The sequence below is a fragment of the Meles meles genome, chromosome 1 (assembly GCF_922984935.1).
Source record: "Meles meles chromosome 1, mMelMel3.1 paternal haplotype, whole genome shotgun sequence".
Classification (NCBI taxonomy): domain Eukaryota; kingdom Metazoa; phylum Chordata; class Mammalia; order Carnivora; family Mustelidae; genus Meles; species Meles meles.
The window spans coordinates 154,419,932-154,447,008 of NC_060066.1; the positions used below are offsets into that span (position 1 = coordinate 154,419,932).

At 40.1% G+C, this 27,077-nt stretch overlaps 1 protein-coding gene across 1 annotated transcript in view; it reads left to right on the forward strand.

The window, feature by feature from the left end:
* ERICH3 (glutamate rich 3) overlaps window positions 1-20,469 on the forward strand; it is a 94,933-nt gene extending 74,464 nt beyond the window's left edge. Inside the window, exons 12-15 of the mRNA XM_045982053.1 lie at window positions 4,305-4,751; window positions 13,613-13,735; window positions 17,388-19,707; window positions 20,374-20,469. Of these exons, the coding sequence (XP_045838009.1) occupies window positions 4,305-4,751; window positions 13,613-13,735; window positions 17,388-19,672 (2,855 nt within the window). The 3' untranslated portion in view covers window positions 19,673-19,707; window positions 20,374-20,469. The remainder of the gene's footprint in view (window positions 1-4,304; window positions 4,752-13,612; window positions 13,736-17,387; window positions 19,708-20,373) is intronic.
* The last annotated feature ends 6,608 nt before the right edge of the window (window positions 20,470-27,077 follow it).

Consider the following 27,077-nt stretch of genomic DNA (forward strand, 5'->3'; position numbering starts at 1 on the left):
AGGGCTTACAGTTTGTTTAAAACAGATAATAAAGCTGCTGATAGCAGTGAGGAGTGTAACAGCAGCTCCTGAGAGAGCTGTCCATGGTCACTGTGAGGAGAATGAACAAACACCTGAGGGAACACGTACAGTTGATTTCTTGTGCTCGCGCAAAAGGAGGCAGTGTCTGGCTAGAGTGTGTAATCTCTGTGGAAGCAGGGTCCTGGCCTGCTTTTTTCTCTACTGTGTCCTTAAAACCTAGCACGTTGCCTGACACATAAGAGAACTATTTTCCATTTGTCATCCTGGGGTGGCAAAGTTAGTTCAGAGAAGCAAAAATAGGTCTGTGAGAGTGGGTGCTCTCTGTTTGAAGGCCTTTTGACAAGTAGAGTACTCTTGGTTTTACTATAGTGAGTCATTACAAAAAATATGTTTTAAAAAATTTGCTACTTTATAGCTAATGGGTATTGGGTATTATTTAACTTCTTTGGGCCTTACATTCCTTTAAAATTAAATTAATTTAGGGGCACCTGGGTGGCTCAGTGGGTTAAAGCCTCTGCCTTCAGCTCAGGTCATGATCCCAAGGTCCTGGGATCGAGCCCCACATCGGGCTCTCTGCTTGGAGGGAAGCCTGCTTCCCTTCCTCTCTCTCTCTGCCTGCCTCTCTGCCTACTTGTGATCTCTGTCTGTCAAATAAATAAATAAAAATCTTTAAAAAAATTTAAATTAAATTAATTTATTTGAGAGAGAGAGAACGAGTGTGAGCGGAGTGGGGAGGGGCAGATGGAGAGAAAGAGGCAGAGAATCTCAGGTTGACTCTGCGATGGGCAAGGAGCTTTAGGCAGGACTTGATCTCATCACCCTGAGATGATGACCTGAGACGAAACCAAGAGTTGAATGCTTAACCGACTTCGGCACCCAGGTGCTCCCCTTACTTTCTAGATCTAGAAAAAGAAGATAGCTAGCTATTCCATGGGATTAAATGAGATATTTGTAGAGTGCTTACCTCCATGCAGTAAGTGCATATATAATCATGATCATGTTTTTATTTATTTATTTTTCCTCAGCAAACAGTTACTGCAATTACCTTTCTTCATAGAATGCACAGGGTGAAATCACAAGAAAGAAATGCATTAGACTATACTTAATGTGTATGATTCCACAGAGGGGGAAAGACTGGAATTCATTAAAAAAATCATTATTTGATTTTGTGTCATGTAATTTCTGCAGTGACTTACAGAGGGAATTAGCCCCATTTTATAGTCAAGAAAACAGAGGCTTAGGGAGGTATGTAGAATAGCCAAAGTCAAAGCTAGTCAGCAGCCAAGTCATGATTGAAACACCTAGTTTCATCTTACAGAGGAACAAATTTTTTTCTCTCAGTCTCATGTTGTGTGAAATAGTAGTCATGCAAAAAAAGGAACAGTTATCAGTGACATGAAGAGAGAGGACAGTGAAGGGTTTGGAGCCTGATTGAATGCAGGGTGGAAAGTCAGAAATACCTCACAGGGCATGAACTCAAGGCACCGCACCAACCAGTTCAAATCATTTCTTTACCGTAAAGATCAAGAACAGATGCTTTTAGCTTCCGTACCTAAAGGGAGCCATGCAGAGACAAACAGAATTGGGTGGGAGCCAGCTTTGCTTACTAACATACCTTCAAGATAATTTTTTCCCTCCTACTGACAAAAAATATTATGTGCCCTCAGAGTTCTTTCATGTAAAAAGTTCTTTTAGACAAAAATTTCTATATAAAAACTTGCTTCATTTCTTAGACAATAAATAAAATTAGTGATGAAAATCCCATTCCATGGCCCTGAAACATTTTGAGCTTTTATTTGTAGGCAAAGTATTGCCCCAGTGTCTGCATGAAAATGAGAGAAAGAAATGAGAGGGAAACTAAATTGCACAGCAAGGTTAGAGAGAAATTGGAAAACTGAAATGAGTTTATATGAGAGGTCAGGTACCCTTGCCTCTTGAAGGCCGTTCATTCTCCTGATCTTTCTTCTCCAACGGACTGACTCAAAATGAACCAGAGTGTGTTTCAGCCTTTTGAAATAAAGAAACACAATTAATAGGAGCTATGAAAGAAAGGTAGGGGAATGCTCATTTTTTTTATTATGTGAACAACTCTCAGAGACAAAAGTGAGTCATGATATCAATCTTAAAGATGATAGATTTAAATATTTGGGGGAGTACAGAGCAAGTATAATATTGCCTTCTAGCTAATTGTGCAGTTAATGAGAGCCATTGATTGAACAACTAGCAAATACGAGTTGTTTTTCTTTAAAAAAAAAAATGTGAGATGCTTAAGAGAGGGTGAGATCATAGTCCCTTAAGTTTCTGAAGTGGTACAAATGAGATAGAGAACAACCGTCCTTGATCTGCTGTGTTCCCTACTGAGAGGCAGATTTTATAAAATGGAGATAAAGAATGAGTGGTTAAGGTATGCGTTCCTTTGAGAAACAGTGGTCATCTGGTGCCTGTCAAAGCGGCTGGGAGATAAGAACAAATGGAATCGTACTGAAGGGGTTCTGTTGCTTAAAGGCTTTTTAGAGTTTGTTTCTTTACTGCCGTGTAGCATCTCTCAAATCTTTGTGGAAACTCTGATAAGTGTGTGTGACTATACTTAAAATTCTAAGCTCTGTCATGGAGAGTCATTTGGGCTGGAGGGTGTGAAGGGAAAGGATAAGAGGAAAGACAGGTATTTCTTCCCTTAAGTCTGTATCAGCTGCTACAGCCATCTGTGTAGCTGCCAAACAGAAATAAAAGGAACAGAAAAGAGTAAGGAGCACACAGAGCAGAGAAAACAAGAAAGCTAGGTAGCATTTAAGTGTAGGCTATTTCATTTGAAAATATAGTCTATAAAAAACTACTGTAAACACAGATCTGTTGGTGAAAAACTCAGAAGCAAGTTTGTATTTCTCTGGCCCCTAGCATACGCTGTGACTTTCAGGCTGCGCGTCTTCCTTCCAGAGATTCAGTGTGTATGTGGCTTTCTCGGAGATTTTTGAAAGGGCTTATGGGTAGTAAGTACGAAACCATTTTCAGTTTTAGTCAATCTAGTCTGTGTGTCGGTAGCACCCCATCAGCACACGACCTCCATCTCCTAGAAGCCTTCTGACTGATTCCATGTCCCATCTCCCAGCTCTGGCAACCCTCTTCCTCCTTCAGAGGACAGCCCTGGGCTGCGGAGCTGCTTCACTTGCCCAGACAAAGAGTCTGGAAAAGCCAAGGAGTTTACCTTCCCTTGGGTGTGGTGGGGGAGCGGTGGGAGGTGGTAGCCACCTCTGACTGGAGCAGAGTATGAAAGCTCGACTCCTTCCTCAAGAGAGGAACAATTCTAATATAATTTAGACCTCAGAGGTCCCTGTGGGATCAGGCTGAGGTTTGAGATGTTGCTTGAAATAGCTCCCTTGATTGACCTCTTCCCTTCCCGGCCCTGCTTCACCTACATCTGTAAGAGTTTCTCCTGGAGCATATCCTTAATATATCACAAGAACCCTGACCTCAGCATCTGCTTTGGGGAAACCTGGAATAAGACAACATGTCCTCCTACACACACACACACACACACACACACACACACACACACATGCGCGCACACACACGCACACACACGCACTCACACACACAAGCATCCCCTCAGAATATCTTTAAAGTGTCTTGGTATTACCCAAATGCATTGATCTTTCTAGTACACATTGCTAGCTGGATACGGTTGGTATTATGGTAGATAAAAATTTAAGTTTTTTGCATAGAGAATACTGTGGCTAATCAACATGATAATGAATAAGCGCTCTTACTGAACAAGTAAGAGTATTCTTCTACAATGAAATAGATACAAAGACTTTCAATAAAATGGCTTTCAAAAATACATATATACATACAGTTGGTTTTCAGCTAAATGTGATTTCCTGTTGAAAACATCTAGAGGGCTGCCTAGATGGTTCAGTCGGTTAAGCAACTGCCTTTGACTCAGGTCATGATCTCGGGGTCCTGGGATGAAGCCCCACGTCGAGCATCCTGCTCAGTGGGAAGTCTGCTTCTCCCTCTCCCTCGGTTCCTCATGCTTGCTCACTCTCATTCTCTCTCAAATAAATAAATAAATAAATAATCTTTTTTAAGGAAGAAAAACTTCTGGAGACTCACAGATTACATAGGTTTTTCTTTATTTTGACAACGATATGTAATATATGTGAAAACAGTACTAAATCTATTAACCTATATTTTAAAAATTTAGTATAATTGTTATTAACCTAATTCCTACAATTAAACCAGTTGTTTTATGGAAAAACAATGATGTCATCATTTTAATTTTTTAGATATAAAGACTGCTTCATCCTCCTCCTCCAGAAGTCACCCATGTTCTAGTTGCAGTGATGAGTCTGCCCAGGGAGATAGAGGAGCCCACACTGAAAACAGTCCGAACAGAAGGGCCAGGAGTTCATCTTCCCAGGAGCTGAGTGAAAGTGATGAGCCAGGAAAATCCCAGCTTCCAATTGAGGATTATTTAGAAGTTGAAATTGAAGACCAAGAAATCGTAACAGCGGCTGTAGAGACCAAGCCTCTGACCATAGAGGAACACTTGGAGAATGTTCTTGAAGAAGAAACGGAGAAAGGAACGCAAGTGATTGCCGAGGGCTTATCTGAGAAGTCCAGGGAACATCTTTCCATAGAAGAAAAAGAAAAGGATAAGAGTGAGCTTTGGGAAGGAAGCACTGCTAAGGTGGAGGACAAAAAGGCAGGTCCCAGTAGGGTGGAAAAAGATGGTAAGTATAGCCATTGAGTTGAACTGCCATTGTTCCATGCATGGAAGCTATTTGGTCCTTGCATTTCTGCCAAAGCTTGGGAAATACGATTGTGATAATGCCAGAGGCATTCAATTTTTTTCTTATTTCTCTCTTCATCACATAATCATACATGTAGTTTCAGCTTGCTGTGTCCCTTCTATTGCATTTTAAAAGTTGATAAATCTTATATATCTTGTTTCCTATTTTCTGTAAATTCCTTCTTGTGTTAATTCTATCTCAAGAATCAAATAAAACGCATTATATGTCTGAAGGCAGGGGTATGTGTGGCTTTTTAGAGGTTACTTAATACTAGAAATACTATTTCTTCTTAGCTATATAATATGCACTTCTACACACACACACACACACACACACACACACACACACACACATAGCTAACATTGGTAGGTGCTTGCAATGTGCCAGTTCTAAACACTTACTTATATTAACTCATCTACTCCTTACAATTGCCCAGTATCCCCTGAGTTAGGTTCTCTTATGATCATGTCTTTTTTTCACAGGTGACGAAATTGTGGCTCAGAGAGGTTAAGTAAATTGTCAAGATTATATAGCTTCTAAGAAGCATTCCTAGGATTTGAATTCAAGCAGAGTGGCTGTGGTTTTTAAAGATTTTTCTATTGTATCTGTGCAATAAGAATTTAAACTTAGATAAAAATATGACAGTTTCATAGAAAACTCCAAACTTTGAGCTCTCCTCTGAAACTGAGTGACTTCCTGATCCAGTGGTCCCTGGGTGAGTATGCAGGACAGTTCCATTTGACATGGGAAGTGTGAAGAGTGTCCCACAATAATCAGGTCCCAGGACTTTCAACATATGGAAGATCTGATGCCTTCCTCAACTTTAGGGTACAAGGTCCAAGTTGTGTCCTATGGACAGCTGGATCATACCTGCCAGATGTTTGGCTCTGTCATTCCTCTCCTTCCCCTGTTCTCTCTCATCTGTCTTCCCTGCCAATATGGTGGGCATTCTTCTTGATTCCAAGCTAAAATCTGTTTTCACATTTTAATGTTACTAAAATCATCTGTTTTAAAGCTTATGAATACTTTTAATGTCTCTAACTTTTTTTTTTTAGGACCTTAAAAGCTGTTACTAAACCACTGGGGCCTACATCTAGGAATTGAGGTTGTTGAATAGTTATCTTTCAATTATCAGTATTATTTACCTTCTACCACGTACAGGGCACCATGGTCCATAAGAAATGTGTAAGAGAGGGTGCCTCCCATCACATGTTAAGGGGAAGGCATGGCACAGCAATAATGGGCAAAGGTCAGTAATCATTCATAAAGCCAGAGAAGGTACAAATGGCGTTTCAAAAGAAAGGGAAAGTCCCATTTGGTTAAGTACACCTTGAATGTTTTTGTGAAGGATTTTTTTGAGGAAGGCTTTAAAAATTAGATATGATTTTTAAGATCAAATGGAGGAAGATAGAAGCATTCCAGATAGTGGGGTTCAAATTCAAATAACTGTAGAATATACAGCTTGACAAACTTCGATCCACAGGTCCCATCTGGCCTACTGCCTTTTTTCCTCCTTCTGCATTGTTACGAATGTTTTAAAAATGTTCTGTTTTTAAAGTCTTTCGGTTTGAAAAAAATCAAAAGAATAATATGTGGTGACATAAAAAAATTAAATTCAAATTTCAGTGTCAGAAAATAAAGTTTTACTGGAACAGAGCTATGCTCACTGGCTTACATGTTAATAATGGCTGCTCTTGCATTACAAGGGCAGAATTAAGTAGTTGCAACAGAGACCTCCTGATAGCTCACAAAGCCCTAAGAATGCTTTCTCTGGCCCTTTATAGAAAGTTTGCCAACTTCTCTCCTGGGATTAAAGACCTCTGAGATTTTCAAAGAGGTTTTTCCATACATGAGTTAAGATCCTCGTTAAAATATATTTGAAAACTTCTTACAAAATAATTCAAGTCTTTGATCATGGATTTCATTGGTCAGTTCTAGAACGTATAATGTACCATCGAGGAAATTTGTACAACTTGGAAAGCTTCTGCCCACAAAAGGTAGGGATGTTGAAGTTCAGTAGTAACAGTGACATTGTTATTTCTTTAACTTCCACTTCAGAAAACTAGATTGTGTACCTGGCCTTGTGTATCTAGACATCTTTTCGTAAAGCAAGATGCATGCAGAGTAGGTTGTATTTAGGTGATGGATGGAATAGCAGAAACATTGGACTGGGATCATGCCACTTGGAAGAAAGTGAGGTGGGTTTTTTTCTGAATGTGTGAAATGAAAAGTGTGTAGGTTTATCATTTTTCTTACATATTATGGGAAGTCTGTGTTCTTGACTTGATAACATCTATAATTCTAAAGCATTTTTTTATCTTTTTATTAAGGCAGGTTTGACACTAGATGGCAAGGTTTGTGACTTTTTATCTTAAGCTTTAATAAATGTAGCAGGTCTCTTTGTCAATGTTTATTTTTCATTAACTGCTTATGACATAACATGAAATAACAGTCAATATAGAGAAGAGTAGATTTAAAAAAAAATTACCCACAGGTTTAGCACACACACAAAAATCACCTTCAATATGTGGTCAGTTTTTTGATTTCTAAACTTAGGGTTTACAAAGTCATGTTGTCATAATTTTTATAAAATGTTGTGTCCTGCTTTTTATTCTTATTGTTATACCATAAGCATTTTTATGTTATTATGTAATCTTTAATGTCTGTGTGTCATCCCATTCTGTGGTTTCCGTATAAGGTAACCATTCCCCTATTATTGATATTTATATTTTTCCCTATTTTCACTATTATTAATAGTACTCTAATACCTTATGACCTAAGGTCATTTAAAATCTATAATTATTTTCTTAGGTTAGGTTCCTAAGAGTATCATTTCTAGGTCACATATTAAGGCTTTTGATAAAATTTTTTTCTTACAAAGGATTGGTTGAAAAGTGTAAACAATACAGAACAGAGAGAATGAAAAGCAAGTTGGTCCTCCTTGTCCCACTTCTACTCTTCCCCATGCAACAGAGTCATATCTGCAGAAAATATTTTTTTAGGCCTGATTCCAGAAAAATTTCTCTCTATACATGTATAAAAATGTATTTATATATTACATATATACATACATTAATTTTATAGACAGATGGATGTATGACACATTTTGTTTTACCACTGCCTTTTTTTTCACTTAATACTGTGTCTTCAATACCTTTTCATATTAGCACATAAAACTGACTTTATTCTTATTCACTATATATAGTATTCTACTGTATTGCTTTAGTATTTTATAACTTTGTAAATTTTCTTAAAAATATGTTGCCTTCTGTGCAAGAACCGATAGATTTGTTCTATGGCTCATCTTCCACAAAAGAACAAAATTTCTGGGTGATGGAGGCCTAGAGGCAGAGGGAATAAAATACAGTGGAAAATAAAACATTAATAGATTTTTAAAAAATGGAAAATATTCAGAATGATGTAGAAGGATTAATGCTATCAAAAACCAAGAAGGCGTAGATTATAACTCTTGAGTGCTGATGTTTTTAAGTATATTGAAGGAAATGATACAGTAAATGTGTAAATATTTAAAATAATAGATAAAAAGAGGTCAGAAATAGTCTCAAAGTCCGTTATATGAATAAATATTTCTAAGAAAATTTCAGATAAAATAAACTAGGTCTTGACTTGCCTGATGCCAAGCAAAGAGGTTATGACTAGTTCCTCTTTCTTAATGGAGTTTTCTGTTAGATGGATCAGGGTGGGAGGGTTGGGACCAAAATTAATGCTTGAGAAGAAGGTCATGTGGGTGACCATGCTGCATTCAATGAGAAGGCGTGGTAAAGAGTGAAATGTGTATTATTTTATTTAGATCTCTGATTAGAACCTTAGGTCAAAATGGGGGCCGAGATAATGTATAGAAGATTATCTCTCATATTTGTTTGGTGCTGAATTATGAACTGTGATTATGTTAGGAACAGGTCTGTGGGCTACAAAATTACAATCAGTTAATGATGTTTTATAGTGTCCCAACGAATGCAAATTTATCTGAATTGTTTTCACTTAAGATCATAGCCGTGGATAAAATAGTAAAGTTCTATATTCAATATGTTTGTACCTTTCAGATTGATAACATAAGGTGATATTTTTCCTTCCATTTTATATGTCTCACTTAATTGGGCTTTTTCCAGTCCACCAACAAATCAGGTGAATTGATATAAAAGATGTGTTGCATCCAGTGAAGTGGGTAAAGTAAAAGATTGGAATTGCCAGCTACAATGGGACAATGTCCTTGGGAGGTAATTCAGGATGATAGGGCGTAGTGTTATTTTAATGTGTTTATTTTTCTCTGTTATCTTCAGTTTAAGCTGTCTTAATGCACTGTGATATGATCTTTGCTTTGTGTTCCAATAGTGGAACAATTTAGGTAGATTAATTTGGGAATTTATACATTACAAATATAAATAAAATGTTAAGAGTAGAATGTTATAAAGTATACTGTAAAATGTATATGGCAGCAGGCATTTTATGCTTTTATATGTGAATGAGAGGACGTCAGCATGCTTGGCCAGATTTCTAAACCCAAGTAATGTAAAGCCATATGCGGTCTGATCGTCATGCAGGCAAGTTAGATGGTCCTGAGGAGAGAATAAGGCCATCATGTGTTTTGAGGTGAGGTCTAAAGTACTGGGGTATTCTGGACTAAGTGTAGAAGAAAAACCAGTCAGGTTAAGAGGACAGAGTAATGGTTTGAGGAAGGGGTGGTATTTTAGGGATGGCCTTTTTGATGAGGGGACATTTGCTCAGAGACCAGCATGAAGTGCAGGGCAGAGGCACCCTGCCAGCTGGAGAAAGCCCGCAGGAAGCAGAGGGAAGAGCAAACTTGAGGACTCTAAACAAGGAGCATCCTTGCTGAGTGAAGCTTCCGGAAGGGAGGCTGGTGTGACAGATGCAAACAAACAGATGAACCAGAAAGTGGCGGAAGATGAGGCAGAGGGAGAAACTTGTATGCCATAGGGAGGATTGCATTCTAAGATAGAACGGTTTGAACATGCAAATGATGTGATCTGAAAGTTGCAGAAAGATGATTCTCTACTATTCTGTACTGCATGGAGGATAGATGTTAGCTCTCTGCAGCTGTTATCTCTGAACATCTGTGGGCTTGAGTTTGTAATTAGTCCTGGGTTTGTGTGGGTCGCGTTGCCATGCCGGAAGGTAAGAGCAGGCGCATCTTCACTGCGTAGGTAGAGGGTGTTAGTCACGAAGGTTGTCATGGTGCTTGCTGGGAAGGTAATTGATTGGCTACACAAAGAATGATCGAATCATACACAGGGTATTCAAGGTCACTGGGGAACTTGGGAAAAACTTGGATAGATCTTACTCTTCTTTTATAGCTTCTTACATTCTTAAAATTCAGATGAAAAGTTTCCTCTTTAAAACTTTCTTATGTTAGTGAGTTGCTCAGCGTTATTAGTATGTTTTGAGATGGGATCAGTTTGTTTTGTTTCAAAACAAGCGGAGAAGTGGGAATGATTATAGAAAGCTTGCCTACTAATATTGAAAATGCTATCCTTACCACCAGTTTTCAATTACAAAATTATAGAAAGAATTGGTGGAAATTGTGACATTGTTGGCAATGTGGAGGGTCATACAGCCTTCCATCATTGCAGGTGAAATCATTTGTTGATCTCTCCTTTTTTTGAAGAACATATAAAAACATATATCCAAAGCTTCTAAGTATATGCTCTTTGAGCCAGCAATTCCAATTCCAGGAATTTGCCCTAAGGGAATAGTCAGAAAAAAGTACAAAAATGATTGTAAGTGGTATTTAAAATAGCTTTATAATCACACATACACCCACACACAAATGGAAAAAAACTCAATATTCAGCATCAGGCAACTGGTTAACCACATTTTAGTAAAAACCTATTAGAACTTTGATATAGTTACTGAGGAATCTTTTTTTATTTAATGATATATGGAAATAGTCACAATATATTGCTAAATTTAAAAAGTGGGATACAAAATGCTATCTATACTAAGAGTACAATAAAAAAGATACATAGAGATCCACCCAAATGTTAACTAGTAGTTCTGAGTGGTGAAACTAGGATAACTTTTGTTTTCTTTTTTATACCTTATAATCTTATAAAGCTTTAAATAAGGATATGTACTATTTCTCTATTTTGGGAAAGTACTGTATGTATTATTTTAAAATATGTTTGTTTTCATAATAAAAAGGCTAATATCAGATAATAATATTTTGGTATTTAAAAAACATCTTAAAATATTCTATACTATTTGAGCGGAAAAGCGCTTTTCTAAGAATTCTCGGTGCAAGCCTCTTCCACTTTGCTTTGAAGACTGTGAGAACAGACAGTTTCCTTTGCTTTTAATGGTCATCTTTACAGAGAGGGAAGGCGAGGAGCCTCAGGGGGTCAAGGGCTAAGTAGTTAAGAACACAGAGTGATGTATTACAGTGCTGGCGCCGGGCTCAGCGGGCACAGTCCTCATTTCCTCGAGGTGGAAACCCTCAAGGTTAGACCCTGGCCAAGTTCTTGCTTTTAAGTTTCAGTTTCAGAACATCTGAGGAAAAAAAATGACCAAGGGAGGACTTTTCTGGTCTCACACCTCATAAGTCCTTGATGCTCAGGCCAGGGTCCCATTCTTGCTGAATCTGAAGCAGGCAACACCTAACTGTATATCTACTTCCAAAAGCCTTCTCATCTACTTCCAAAGCCAAACCCTCCAGGGGCAAGCCAGGAGACGTGGCCAGGTGGTGAGGACAGTCCTGAGACAGAGGGACTACATGCTTCACTGTCTATTCTGAGTGAGTTGTAATTTCCAAATTATGCTAGTACTGTTTGGCTTCTTAGAATAGTCTTTGGTTCAATAACTGCTAATTGTTTATTTTAATTATTTATTATTATTATCATTATGATAAACCATTTTTCATTAAAAATTTATTGAGGTATAATTGATGTATATTATTTTAGGTATATAACATAAGGATTTGATATTCATATGATAAACCATATTTATTTATAGTCTATGGCTACGGGGGGAAAAAATCCAGGTACCTCGTAGGCTCTGATGAAACAAAACTTCAAATCATTGTTGTGAAATCAGTCTTGCTCCCATCCCCCTGTCCTACCATCTTTGGGATTACTATTGCTCAATTAGCCAAGCAGATTTATACACAAGGACCTAAAACATTGCATGTTTAAACTCATTGGTTAATACTGTTAATATTATTACAGTGAGCAAGATGATAATTATATGTACAATGTTCACAAGTTCCTAAAATAAAGGTTTGTTTGATAACAAACCCTACTATAATCAAATTGTCATGAGTTGATGTCATCTCTAAACTTTATTATTATAAAAATCTTTTTTTATTTGGTTATTGGATGAATGAGGAAAGTTGATGTTAAAAATTTATTTAAAATAGAATTTGAACTATTTGATATACCTTTGTTCATTTCCATGTTTATTCTCTTAATATTAATAAAGTTAAGACATTCCATTTTTGCCCCCAAAAGCCACATGAGGCAGACATTTTACTATTTGCTTCTAAACACAGATGAAACAATAAGTAATTAATTACCCCTTAGCAATTCACCTTAAAGTGTGCAAGAGACCATATTCTAGTTCTGTTTTTCTCAAAGTACAGTTTTTGGATCAATTGAACCAGAAAATGTGAGAGGAAATAGAGATAAAAAGAAGGGAAGGAAGGAAGGAAGGAGGGAGAATAGGCAGGAAGGAAGGCAGGCAGGCAGGCAGCCAGGAAAGCAGGGAGGAAGGGAGAAAGGGAGGGAGGAAGGAAAGTGTATTTTGGAGACATGTTCTTATCTGGGAGGGCCTATCTAGGTCCAGTGTTATTCGAGTGAGCTTTAATTCGCCTGAAGGTGGCACAATGGTAGGCGTCTGGGATTTAGGCACATGGATCATTGGATGATAGGTAAGGGATGTAGACAGGGACATGTCAGAAATTAAAGGCAAATTTAATTGATATTACAGTGTTGCCTAGAATCATACCAGATTGGTTGGTAATACTTATAATCAACATGCTCATCATCATCGTAGCTATTATTTACTAAGTGCTTAGGCACCTCCTTATAAGTAAAGATAAGCATGTACTACATATATTTTTTTATTTAATCCTTCCAATAACCACTGAGTAGGTATCTTTTTTTGACAGATGGGTAAACTGAGGCTTAGGCTTAGGTCAAAGAACTTCCTGAAGATGACATGGTTGGTATGGAGTATGGGACTTGAACTTAGGTCATTGTGTTTCTGAAGTTCCATGGCTGGTTATCAGCTGCAGAGAACAGGAATTTCTACAACAGCTTTTACTGTCGAATATATAGGAACCATACACTAGCTTTTCTTGCTGTGTCCACCTGCAGTGAGTATTGGGGTCAAATCACTAAAATCTACTAATGTATGAAATGCTCATAGTATAATCAGCTCTGATAGTCTTAGCAATTTCAAAAAGCCATGATGACTGGTGTTATAAAAGCCATGACATATGTTTCTAGAAAGGAAAATGCAACTAAACCTTGTTTTCCATCATTCATTGCATGTGCATTTGGCTGATCTGTCACTGCTTCTGGCTGTTGTCTCTTTTCAGTATTTCTTTGCATGGATTTCTTTACTTCATGATCTGCCATTGTGTTTTCCTTTTTGAAATCATGGCTTGGAAGCGATTTAATCTTCAGAGATTTAAAAAAAGAAAAGGTCACGTTTTAATGTGAATACTTTAAAATTAACCCCACTTGCTGAAAGGATGTGAAAGAGTTCAGCAATGTTCCCATGACCTGTTTTTATGCCTTTTGATATTTCCTGTGATCTCCAATCAGTTGGACAGACTGTCGCTGAGGCTGTGGAAACTGGCAGCCACCGGCACTATGACACCGAGTCTGGTGTTAGCAGCACAGACGAGGAGAAGCACTGGAGGAAGCTGGAGAATGACACAGGTGCAGGTGAGGGCACGTGATTACCTAGGAAAGACCTTTAGAAAGCCTCTGCCAACAACAGCCCCGTTTTCATCTTTCACCCCCCCCAACCTTGTTTCCTCCTTCTTCCGTCTTTATTTTCTTTCCACTAATGAATTTGATGGCAGGAGGTGGCTGAGAGGCCTTAAGGGGAGCTTTAAAGCTGACATCAGATATGAATGTTCTTGTTCTTTTCTGAATACATTAGTGCCTAGATTGGAGGGAAAAAAGGACTTTAAAGTATGAAAGAAATATTGGGAGGGATTTTCGGATCAGTCTTATTTTCGCAGTCAGCCTCCCAGTTAGGTGACTAGGTAGGAGGATTGGCCCAACTGGCGCACTGGAGACAGAGAGGGCCAAGGTACATTTCACAGTGGTTTATTCGAACTCCTTATTTTTTTTAAATTAGGGGAAAATCAGCATATGACCTGGCTCTTAGTGATGAGTATTCCAGCTGTAAGATTGCCAATTAGAGTGACTCAACAGACCATGACTCATATCCATCGGGTCAAACACCCTGTGTCCTTGAAATCGGGTTTCCCTGTATTTAGTAGAGGACTTTTAAAAACTGCACTGATTTGAACATATGTATGTGTATATGGGGGGGTAGCATTATTCATTTTATTTATCGTATGGTCACAGTACCCCCACCTCTAATTTTTAAAGACAGTCATTAAGCACTATGAGCTGTTTGAGATTTTACTCTATTTTCAAGCAAACAAGTTTGCCAGCCACAGTTTCATGGTGTGAGCAGAAGACACAAGACTCTTGGGTCAGAGAAAAAGGACTTTATTACTCACAACAAATAGTAGCCAGAATATTTGCACTCACACTCTCTGAGCTCCAGTTACCCCTGGGGAATGTGGAGAGGGCCAGGTGGCACTTGAACATGAAGTAGATGAGTTACAGGAGGAGGACCCTAACTGCTTAGGGAATCCAAATCTTGTATGATGAGCATTCCACTAGAGGAGTTCTGGTATACCTCCGAAACATTCTGCAATGCAGGCACAGTAGTTGTTATTGATCAAATCTGATTCAAACAAGAAAATATAATCATAAGCAGGAAGGGAAGTATGGAAGGAAGACTTGATAGGGCTTTCTGTGTGCCAGAAACCCTGCAAAGCATTTTATGGTTAACTATCACAAGGATTCTGTGAGTCAAGCATTTTTGCTCCCACTTTTTGGATAGAAGAGTGAAGGCTTAGAGAAGTGTTTGTTGAACCTGTTTCCCAAGTGCATATGGGTAGTAAGTGGCAGAGCTGACATTCTTATCCAGTTCTGTCTGATCCCTAAGTACACATTCATTTCACAAAATCAAATTATCTCCATTTGTGAATATCACTTTGCTGTCCTATTCTTTTTTTTTTTTCCACAAAAGCCCATGAGGTTACTGCCAAAAACCATGTCATGTTTCATACTCATACTTCTTAGAAGGATTTCGGTTACTCTTTCTCCCTTACTTCAGGAATGTCATGTCTGACTTCCCTATGGTGTGCATGTTCATATAATAGCTCAGCTGGATGCCATTAGCCCTTTCTGTCCTAGAATTTAGGCATAGTATATTATTATATGGTGGCCAGGCAGTTTTATTCCCGTTTTCCTTAATGTTCTTTAATCCATAAATTTAAAGACCAGCTTACAAAACAGAGGACTTTATTTAAATGTTTTTCATAACTGACTTTTTAATATACTTTCATGTGAGAATTTGAATAGCAACAGATATACTATTAAAGAGACTTGACACACATTGTTTTAATTTAATTTTGTTTTAAATCCAATAATCATAATGAGAGACAATGGATGGGCGAAGTGAAATATGAAAAATGAAATAAAATTCTTTCAAGTGAGTTGGCTACATGTTCTCTGAATGAACATTTGGCTCCATATTTCCCTCTAGAAACTCGTAGCTACAATTTAGTAAGTAACTGCTGTGATGTGCTGAGGACCACCTATTAAAGTCAACACTATCCTATTGGTAGACCTGAAATTTCTGTTACTTCTTTGAAAGAAATCACCAAAAGTTACCTTCCAAATATACTTTCTGAGGGAAATGTAGTATCAGCTATTTCCACCTTACTTCAAAATGGTTTATTGTGCTAGCTGGCAAAAGGCCAAGAGAATGAAACAAAGAGCAGTTGTGTTTTGTGTTAGGAGGGGAAATGAAATGATCAGATAGCCCTGGTTGGAGTATCAGAACAGGGACGAAGTGATGAATAAGATCAGGGCTTTAGGTTTCTGGTAGATCCTTGGTAATCAGGTGGGATGTGGGGGTTAGATGGCTGGCCAAAAAGACAAGCAATAAAAAATACGAGGAAAACACATTTGCTTACTTTATAAGTTTACATAATTTAGAGGTTGGCACACGGGTATGACAACTTCTAGCATCTGGTCTAGTGTCTTCTATAAGTGAGAAAGATTAGAGTGATAGCAAAATTATTAAGATGACCATTTTAGAATTTCCTATCTCCCTAAGTATTATTCTGCAGTCGGAAAATGTAAATGCTTTGGGTATTTGGCATGACATCCTTTTATTAATTTTGTATGGGTCATTTCAACAGAAACGCATGTATTTTTTAAATAACAAGAAATGCATTTGAAGCCTTTAAGAAACATATTGAACTTAGATTTATTGAAGTATGATGGCTAGTACAGCCAGATTTCCCAGGGAATTATAGATGAGAACTTATGAAATACTTCAAGAAGGTTATTTATGTTGAAATTTGTCCCAGACTACAAAGTCCTGTCTTGTTCTGTGATCCTGTTTTGCCAAAGGCAAAACAGTTTCTGAACGTAGGCAGGGAGGTATCCTGACCTATAATACGAATTGGTGTCTTTAGTAAAAAGCCTTACCTTGAGCTAGAAAGTTATTTGATGACTAAATCTAGATATAGTAGCTTTAAAACGTGAGAGTAATATAGGGGATAATAATCAGCTACACTGTATTGTGATTGTGTTGCCAAATGCCCACATGAATACAAGAAACACAAGCCAAGGACACACATATTATGATGCTCTAGGGCAAAGTGATTTCTAAGAAGATGAAATACTGGTTTTTTATTCCATAATTTTTCTGCAAGTCCTAATATTTCAAATAAAATAGGCGGTGTGTGTGTTATATGAGAGGTTGAGAGAGGGAGAGAAGGAGAGGGGAGACCACTCTAAGATATGGAGATCTTATTTGTTTTCAACATTTCTGATGTTCAGTTTTCCTTAAATATCAATGTGTCTATTAAACTGATAGCACTTATTTTCATCATGAAGAGCCATTATTAAATCCTGGTGCATGTTACAGTCGATGGCATCATAGGATCGAGGAAATGGTTAATATATAAGATCAGGGGTTCCTGGGTGGCTCAGTGGGTTAAAGCCTCTGCCTTCAGCTCAGGTCATGATCCCAGGGTTCTGGGATGGAGCCCCACGTGGGGCTCTCTGCTCCGCAGGGAGCCTCCTTCCTCCTCTCTCTCTGCCTGCCTCTCTGCCTAGTTGTGATTTCTGTCAAATAAATAAAATATTTAAAAATATATATATTTAAGATCAATAGCTTCTTGATATTATCTATATCTCACATATGGTTATATAAAATATCTCCTCCCTGGGCACTTTGGTTAAAGTAACCATGTTTTCTAACCTTATTTCATAGCACCACACAGGAATTTCATGTTGGAGGAAAGGGCAACACTCAGCTCAGACACAGAATCCAACCAAGGTGTAGCAGACATGTACACACTGGAGAAGAAAGAGGCAGCGGAGGAAGGTGAACTTCCCCAGCACGGGGCAGCTGACACAGCGGAAGAGAAAGGAGAGGCAGCACCCTGGGGAAAAGCAAGGGTTGACGAGGTTCCCTTGGGGGAGGGGAAGCCAATAGCAGAGGAGCCTGCATTAATAGAGGAAAGAGAGCTCCCTCAGGGCAGAGAGAGTGGGGCTGAGGCAGAAGATGAAGGGGAAGAGAAGTTAAGCCCCAGAGGGATAGAAGCCACTGGAGCCTCTGGAGGTGTGAATGAAGATGAGGCTCTTGAGGAGCCAGCCTTGTTGCCAACAGTGCTGGAGACCGAGAAGGCAGCTGCTGAGGGCGAGTGGGGCTCCCAGAAAACAGTGCTTGCAAGTGACGCAGCAGCTCTGGACTCAGAGTGTATTCAGGAGGCCTCAGCCCTGAGGGAGGCAGAGGAGAGAGAGGCTGAGAGAGAGGAGGCCGTGAGCGCAGCACCGTCTGGAAAGCCTGAGGTGGTGACTAGGGAAGAGCAAGCATCTGCAGACCTAGAGGACCTTGGAGCCGCAGGAGATGCTTCCTCTGAGAAGGAAGGTGGTTCAGCCGAGGCAATGCTTGGGGGAGAAGAACCGGCTGAAGAGAGGAAGGCAGCCATGGGACCAGGGACACCCTTGAGCTCCTCAACTTCAGAGACGGCTGAGGCAGCCCGGATGGGGCTTTCGGAGAACAGCCTGGAAGATGCGGAAAGGGAGGAGGTTGGGACGGAGGCAGAATCTAATAAAGAAGATGACGGGAAAGAAATGCTATCCGGGGAATTAGGTGTAGCAGAAGAAAGGAAGAAAGCTGAGAGGCCAGAATCCCCTCTGGAGGAAACTGAATCCGAGAGGGAAGAGGTGACAGGGGCAAATGCAGGGCAGGGTGAGCAAAAGTTTAAAGGGGAACAGCAGGAAACCTCGAAGGAAGTGACACCCCAGGAAGAGACACAAGTCTCCCAGAATGAAATGGAGTGTGATGCGGAGGGTGAAGTACCCATTGCAGGGTTGGAGTTGACTGAAGACATAGGGCTGCAAGGGGATTCACTAAGAGAGAGAGGGGGGACCATGTTTGAGGGGGCACCTGGATATGAAGAGTCACTGGAAAACACAAGTGCTCTGAGCAAAGAGGAAGGAGGGGAAAGACTGAGAGAACCCCGGGACCCAGAGCACAAAGGCAGAGCAGAGCTGCTCCCCAGGGAGAACGGGGCGCCCTCGGGGCAGGACCAGGGGCCGCGCCCTGAGGGGAAGGGTGTGTTGGAAGCTCCTGAAACTGAACAAGCAGGAAAGGGGCAAGCGCTGGAGGCAGTGATCACAGCCACGGGTGAGGCCCCGGAGCACGCAGCCAAAGATCAAGATGGCCTCTCGGGACTGGAAGGGGGGCATGAAGAAGGGTCTTTGCAAAGGCATCAAGAAGCAGGGGTCACAGCGATGACCCAAGAAGATGTTTCTGAGGAAGACTCCATGATGGCAGAAAAGCTGAGTAAAGAAGCTATGGACATGGACGAGGAGGCAGATAAAGAGTGCGCTCCAGTGACAGGAGTGAGGAGGCACGGGGACACAGAGGGGGATGGGAGCTGGCAAGGAGGAGCCCTGGTGGCTGAGGAAGTTCTCCACCAAGAAGAAGACGCTGCCGGAACGGCTGCAGAGCAGAGGGAGGTGTTGGCAGATTTGAAGACAGCTGAGGGGAAAACAGAGGCAAATAAAGCCTCCTCCCTGTCAGATGTTGCTGGCAAGGAAACTTGGCACGAAGTGGAGGGGTTACTAGGGAAACCGGCAGCTGCTGAGAAGGTGGTGGCAGAGGAAAGAGCCCCGGGCAGGCAGGAGGTGACGGGGACTTGGGTACTAGAGGCTGAGGTGGGGGCTCCACAAGAACCTTCAGACCCAGGAGGGAAGGCCCCACAGCTAGGGCAGGATCCAGAGGGCCGGGGAGTCGAAACCATGCAGCGGGCAGAGTCCGTTGGCGAGGTGGCTGGCCAGGGGAGCCCTGAAGACCGGCAGGAGTTGGGTGCCGCTCAAGAATTCAGCCCAGGAGTGTCCCAAGGGAGAGAGTCAGAGCCTAGGAGAGAGAGTCTACAGGGCCTGCAAACGCTCCCTGTAAAACCTGATTACATGGAAAGCCAAGAGAGCCAAGAGCTTACAGTGCAGGGAGAAAAAGAGAACGTGCAAACGCAGATGCCTCCTTGAACAACATGAAGGCCTAAGAGACTTTGGGGCAGAAGGTGAGTTTAAGCCCGTTCTGTTTGCAGGATTTAACAGATTCCCCACCTGAGATTCCGTCCCCTTCTGTCAGGCTCAAACCTTCATCTGTCCCTGCATACACCTGCATACACCCTCAAGGCTATGCTGCTTAGCCCCCAGCCCCTGAGGACAGGGGCTGGAGAAGACCCATGTGAGGGGGCCAACACGCACACAGGCACCCACTTCTATCCCTTTTGCACCCCAAGTCATGTTCTCTGTTCTGCAAGCACAGTTCTCTGAGGAGGCGAAACCCATGTCTCCTTTCCAGGGTCCTGGAGATGAATTAAAGAGAATGGGCCCCAGGGACACACCACAGACAAGAAGAATCAAACTCTATTCCCAAATTCATTTCCCTTTGAGTGTTTAAAAGGATGGCTGTGATTACTTGCCTTTAAATGGTCTGTATGCCTTCATTTCTGCAGTTTTTTGTGAAGCTTAATATACATTAGCATAAATTATAAAATATGAAAAATATACACATTATAAAAATATATGTAAAATATTTCAGGTTGTAACTAAAGGCTAAAATTATTTTTAGCATTTCCTGTATTCCTGCTGTTTCCCTGATGCCGTCTTATTCTCAGTGCCCAGTTTCTACTATCCTGAGTGATTTTACACATCGTTCTGTCCTTTTTATTATTTTTCAGGATGTTTGAAAGATGTCTTCTGGAAGACTTAAAGACTGGAGAAAGATTCACCCAAGCATCTCACTTCGATTTTGGATTTTTACCTCTTTTTTTTTTAAATCATTTTGCTTGTCTAAGCTGGTTCCCAGTCCAGCAGTGTTGGTCAATAGCACAGAGAAGACCTTAAAATTTTTTTTTTTTAAATCTTTTTTTTTTTTTTTTTAAGATTTTATTTATTTACTTGACAGACAGAGATCAGAAGTAGGCAGAGAGGCAGGCAGAGAAAGAGGAACGGAAGCAGGCTCCCTGCCAAGCAGAAAGCCCGATGCGGGGCTCGATGCGGGGCTCGATGCGGGGCTCGATGCGGGGCTCGATGCGGGGCTCCATCCCAGGACCCTGGGATCATGACCTGAGCCGAAGGCAGAGGCTTTAACCCACTGAGCCACCCAGGCGCCCCTAGAGAAGACCTTAAAATTAACTGAATCCTTCTGTAGGACCCTCCTTAGGGGCCGCAGTTTCTAATGGAAGACTGTGAGGCTGTTATGTATTCAACATAGCTAACGTGTCTCTATTCAAATCCAATTGCTAGCTTTCAAATGTTTGACTTTTACCAAAGATCACCTGAAAGGCTCAGTCCTCACATTTGGGGTTTGTTTAAACTCTTTTTATTTATAATCAAATATTAGTTCCGGTTTCATACATTACAGTTTTATTTAAAGTCTGTGGCTTGGGGCTTTAATGACTTGGTTTGTGAAAATGAGCTCTAAAGGTCCTTCGTGTACACTCAGTACTAAAAATTGCTCCAGCCCTGTAAATCCGTCCAGAAGGGGATTCTTTGGCATGTTGATTTACAACACTTATTTATTCATCTTTTTTATGCTAGAAGAGTAAAGAGGCAATCTTATTTCAAAATGCCCTTTGTTGTTTTATTTTTTTTGTTTGTGTTTCCGTAGTTTTGCTTTCTGAGGTAGACTTAACTGCTTGTAGCATTTTGTCCCTGGGGGCCTTATTTATAGGTCCATTCAAATGTAAATCGGAGTAGTAAATAATTAAGCTGACTGAAATGAGTAACGATAATTATAGCAGGTAAACATGGCACATCAGAACACACACCAACATTCTAGACTCTGGATTCTTTGGTTGATGTCATTTGATGGAAAAGAAACTTGGATTAAATTAGTGTGCTGCTCACCTGCCCGAGTTCTGTTATTTCAAACCTGTGAACTAACCTGGCAGGGCATTGTAAATCAACAGTCAGAATCACTTTCTAAATTACCCCTTGATATTACTAGAAATAGTTGTGCATCCGTGTGCCTACTGGGGATTATGATTTCCTTGAAGACGCCTTTGTTCCTATACCAGTACCCTAAAAGGCACATATGTTTGGCCATGTTTTCTCCCATGAGGAGATGAGCAAAATCTCCTGAAGCAGCGATTCTCCAGCTGGACTACACATTAGACTTGTGTGGAGCACTTTCATGAATGATTCAGCCCCTGGCCCCCTCCCCTGGAGATGTGGGTTTAATTACTTTTAGATGGATGTAGGCATCAGGTGTTTTGTTTTTTGGGATTTGTTTTTTGTTTTTGTTTTTTTTTTTTTTTTTTTTAATTCAGTTGATTCTACTACGTAGCTAAAATTGAGGATGGGTGCCTTAAATCATACAATCTATGCAGACTGCCCTACACTCTATGTCCCTAGGGAGCAGGCATGTTATCTTTTTAGGTATGTTTCATTTTAATAAAGGAGCCCTTGATCAAAGATATAATGGACCTGTGGTTCTCAAAAATGTGGTCCCTTGATGAGGATATCAGCATCCCCTGGAACTGTTCCAAAAATACTAATTCCCGCTCTCCTCTCACACCTATTGAGTTGGAAACACTGTGGCTGGGGCCTCGTAGTGGGTGTTTTAATAAGCCCTCCAGATAACTCTGATGGTCTCTAAAGTCTGGAACTGCTGTTGTGGACTCTGGATTGTACTGAGGATTAATCTCAGGAGGAAAATGGACTGCAGAAGCATTATGAGCTTTCTCTGCCTCTTTCGTTTTCTGGACCTCTGTCTTTCTCCTTTTCTCTAGGAATCCATCTAAAAGTGATGGATTCAACTTGAAGCTTATTTTTATTATGACCGTAATGATGTGTTTATGACATCTTCCAGCCCCACCTCCCACCAAGGACGAGTATCTCTCACAGCGCACCACGATCGCCATGGTCTGTTTTAGGATTAATGAGTGGGTTTCATCTACAGTATATCCGATTTCATTGATTACTGAGCTGTGTTACTGAGGAGCTCTCCAGTATTTGTTTCCTAATCTCAACCTCAATGCTACAGAGCACTTTGAATACATAGCACCTTATAAGAAAGATTGTAAACTTGTTAATTCTATTGAAGAATGAGTTTTGTACAATGTGCTAAATGGAAATTGTGTTGAATTATTTTTATATTTAACACATTCGATCAAAATATTCTGTAACATAATCCTACAATCTGCACTTGGGTTTAAGTGTGAAATTCAGTGTTGTGATATTTCAATTAAATGAATTTCTTTCTCCGCAAATACTATGTTGATAAAACTATTTGTATGTTCAGCTGAACTAATTTTCCCCTCTAGTTTCATTATTAAAAGCATAAACAAACTATACATTTACAAATAAGGCAAGTGAATGATTCTTTATAAATAAGACTAGACTTTGAAATGTCTTCTTTGTCCTTTCCTTATGGATTTAAACTCTATAAAGCAGAGAAAATTTGTTTCATTGGGTTGTTTATATTGACTGTCTGAAAACATGTCTGCATTCATACATGTCTTTCCCATACATGGGGTAATGTCAGAGAGGAAAGTTATTACCATTTCCTAAACAAGTAAATAAAAGCTCAATAAAGTTAAGTGGTTTGTCTAAAGTCATGTTCAATCGCAGTCTTCAGACCCCAAACTCTGATGTCCTTCATCTCACACACTGTCTTCTAGGAATAGGTATAGTAAATACATAGCAAGACACTATATGTGTACTTCTAAATGTTTTCATTTACTTGTAGGAGGAAGGAAAAGACTTCCAAAGAAAGGAAGGGAGGGTGAGTTTAAGAGTGACTTCAAGAGATTCCAGCTATATATTCCCTGTTCTCTTGTACCTCTTACAACTGGCCACAGGTGTAAGGAAGAAAACGTCTTTTAAAAGATGCATCCTGGGGCGCCTGGGTGGCTCAGCGGGTTAAAGCCTCTGCCTTCAGCTCGGGTCATGATCCCAGGGTCCTGGGATCGAGCCCCGCATCGGGCTCTCTGCTTGGCTGGGAGCCTGCTTCCTCCTCTCTCTCTCTCTGCCTGCCTCTCTGCCTACTTGTAATCTCTATCTGTCAAATAAATAAATCTTTAAAAAAATAAAATAAAAAAATAAAAAAATAAAAGATGCATCCTGGGAGGCTCAGTTGGTTAAGCGTCTGCCTTTGGCTCAGGTCATGATACTGGGGTACTGGGATTAAGCCCCGCATTTGGCTCCCTGCTCAGCGAGGAGCCTGCGTCTCCCTTTCCCTCTGCGGCTCCCCGCGCTTGTGCTCTCGCTTTCTCTCTCTGTCAAATAAATAAATAAAATCGTAAAAAAAAAAAGATGCATTGAGGTGGTTTAGAAGGGGAAATAACAAATCTCATTTATATATACTGTATCAGAAAGAAGGGAGTTATATTTACAGCCAATCAAAGAATAAGGTAAATTATTTAAATAATTCAAGAGAAAACTAGACAACCAAAGGTAGGCAGAATTAGGCTATTTTGAAATTTATTTATTTATTTATTTAAAAGATGTTATTTTGTTGAGAGAGAGAGAAAGAAAGAAAATAAGCAGGAAGAGGGAGAGAAGTAGACTCTCCTTGCTCCATCAGCAAGGAGACTGATGAGGGGTTTGATCCCAGGACCCTGGGATCATGACCTGAGCCAAAGGTAGATGTTTCACCAACTGAGCTGCCCAGGTGCCCCTGTAAAATCTTTTTAAGTTGAGCTGTTTCTGTGGCTTTATAAATTCTTGTGTTATAAATTTAAAGTTGGGTTCCACCATATGTCTAAATCAGTAGTTTTGCCACAATTATTGCCCTTGGAAAATGATTGCTTGGGAAAAGAAAAGAAAGCCTTTAAGATTCATCTAATAAGTGAAATATTCTACCAGCTTCAAGGACAGCCCGGGAAAGGCCACTTCTGACCTTGGGCAATATTTCCTTCTAGTCCTCTATACACACCTGATTGTGTCATTTAAAAAAAAATCTCCCTGTCAACATAGTCAGCAGCAAGAGGTACAAGGGAACAGGGAATAAATATAGCTAAAATTCTTTCAAAGTCACTCTCAAGCCCACCCTTCTTTTTTTTGTTGTTTTTTCCTTCCTCCTAATACCATGCCCTATGATAGGAAAACTATGACAGGCAATATAAATTCTGTCAGATAAAATGCTGGGTATTGAGAATACACATTCCTTTTGAAATTCCTTCCAGAAGTCTTATATTGTTTTATAATCTGTGCAACCCTTACGATACTGTGTGATGATGCGATGCCCCCATTTTTCAGAGGGAAAATAGAGTACACAGAAGATTCCTGGGACAGAGAGTCTTGTGCCAAAGTCTGTTTAAGAACAAGCTCTCTACCTCCTCTGTCAGATCCTTCCTGGTCTTTATTAAATATCGACTTATAACTAAGGTTATGTTAAGGAAAAAAGTGTAGGAGAAATCTTGTACTTGTTCAGGAGCTTGGTACTAAGGTGACGTAGAGATCTTCAAGCTGACATGGGTGTATCCCTGAGGGGAAATGAAGCTTTTCAAGGGATTCACTAGCAAGGCTACTTTGCAGGTGTTCGGCCATCGTATGCACTTATGTCATGACGTGGACCTGAAACTCGTTGCACTCAAGGTCCTCCCTTTTGCCAGTCTCTCATTCTCTCTTAATAATAGGTGTCAACTCTTCATTTACCGACTTGCTGTGTTTCCTCCGAGATGTCACACATGATGAACAATGTGAAATAGGATGTAGGTATGGAGCACAGGAATGACCTCAATGACTGGTTAACAAATCCGTCTGCGAGTCAAGTGATTTTCAATTCTTTGTTTTCAAGAAAACTAAAGGAGGACTTAGTTGAGTTGTCAGCTGACAAGGTAGTAAAATAATTTTTGGTATTTTATCAGTCTGTGCCTTTTGGTAAATCACTCACAAGGAGGTCAGAGATGACACTGTAGTACAATACACCAAACCACTTCCATTTCCCATCGATTTACTTATGTGACGCGCATAAATACTACCTTGTACATCATTACAAATAAAGATGGACTAGAACTGATGTTCAACACTCTCACTTAACAGTAAATAATATTTGTTCATACATATACAAATTAATTAAAAATAGAAGTCCCCACCTTAAGAGATGCATTTCTGCTCTTGCTTTTTAAGGATAATGGTTATCAAAACGTAGAGTACATGTATGTTGTTTTGGTCAAATGCATATTACTCATTGTTGTAATGATAGCTTAGTCCAGAAGAAATTTTATGTGTAGAAACTTATGTTCATAAGAAAACTTTTTAAATCAACAGAAAAACCCAGACTCCTAACCGTGGAGAACAAACTGATGGTTACCAAAAGGGAGGTGAGACAGGAGAATGGGAGAAATAGCTGATGAGATTAAGAGTAGACTCATGATGAGCACTGGGTAATGTATAGAATTGTTGAACCACTATATTATATACCTGAAATTAATATAACACTGTGTGTTTATTATACTGAAAATTTAAAAAATGTTTACATTAAATTTTATTTTTTATTAAAATTTTTAGAGATTGTATTTATTTATTTGACAGAGGGAAGGAGAGAGAGCAAGCAAGCACAAGCATGGGGGGAGGCAAAGGGAGAGGGAGAAGCAGGTTCCCCACTGAGCAGGGAGCCCGATGCTAGCCTTGATCCCAGGACCCTGCTCATAACCTGAGCAGACACTTAACCCACTGAGACACCCAGGTGCCCCAAATTTTACTTTATATAACAATTAGTTACAGAGAGTATGAAAAGGCAATAAAAAAAAGACTTTCAAACATACAAATACAATACAGTCAGATAGAAATCTAGGGCAAAGTGGAATGGAAATTAAAAAAAATAACGTGAGATTTCCTAATGCTAAAGAAGAACTCAGTCATGTACTTTTATTTCTTATTTTTTTTAAATTTTATTTATTTGAGAGACAGAGAGCACAAGCAGGCAGAGAGGCAGGAGGAAGCAGGCTCCCTGAGGAGAAGAGAGCCAGACGTGGGACTCGATCTGAGGACCCTGGGATCATGACCTGAGCCGAAGGCAGAGGCTTTAACCCACTGAGCCACCCAGGTGCCCCAGTCATGTACTTTTAAAAATGGCTATCTTGGGACGCCTGGGTGACTCAGTTGGTTGAGCAGCTGCCTTCAGCTCAGGTCATGATCCCAGCGTCCTGGGATAGAGTCCCACATCAGGCTCCTTGCTCCGCAGGAAGCCTGCTTCTCCCTCTGGCTCTGCCTGCCACTCTGTCTGCCTGTGCTGGCTCGCTCTCTCTCCCTCTCTCTCTCTCTGACAAATAAAATCTTAAAAAAAAAAAAAAATAAAGAAAGAAAATGGCTATCTTAGGTCAAGTTCCCTAAGAAACCCTCTAGAAGAGAGGTCTATATACAGGAAGTTTACTGGGATGTGGTCTTGGGAATAACACCATGGGAGAGTGAGGGAAACTGAATGGGTGGGGAG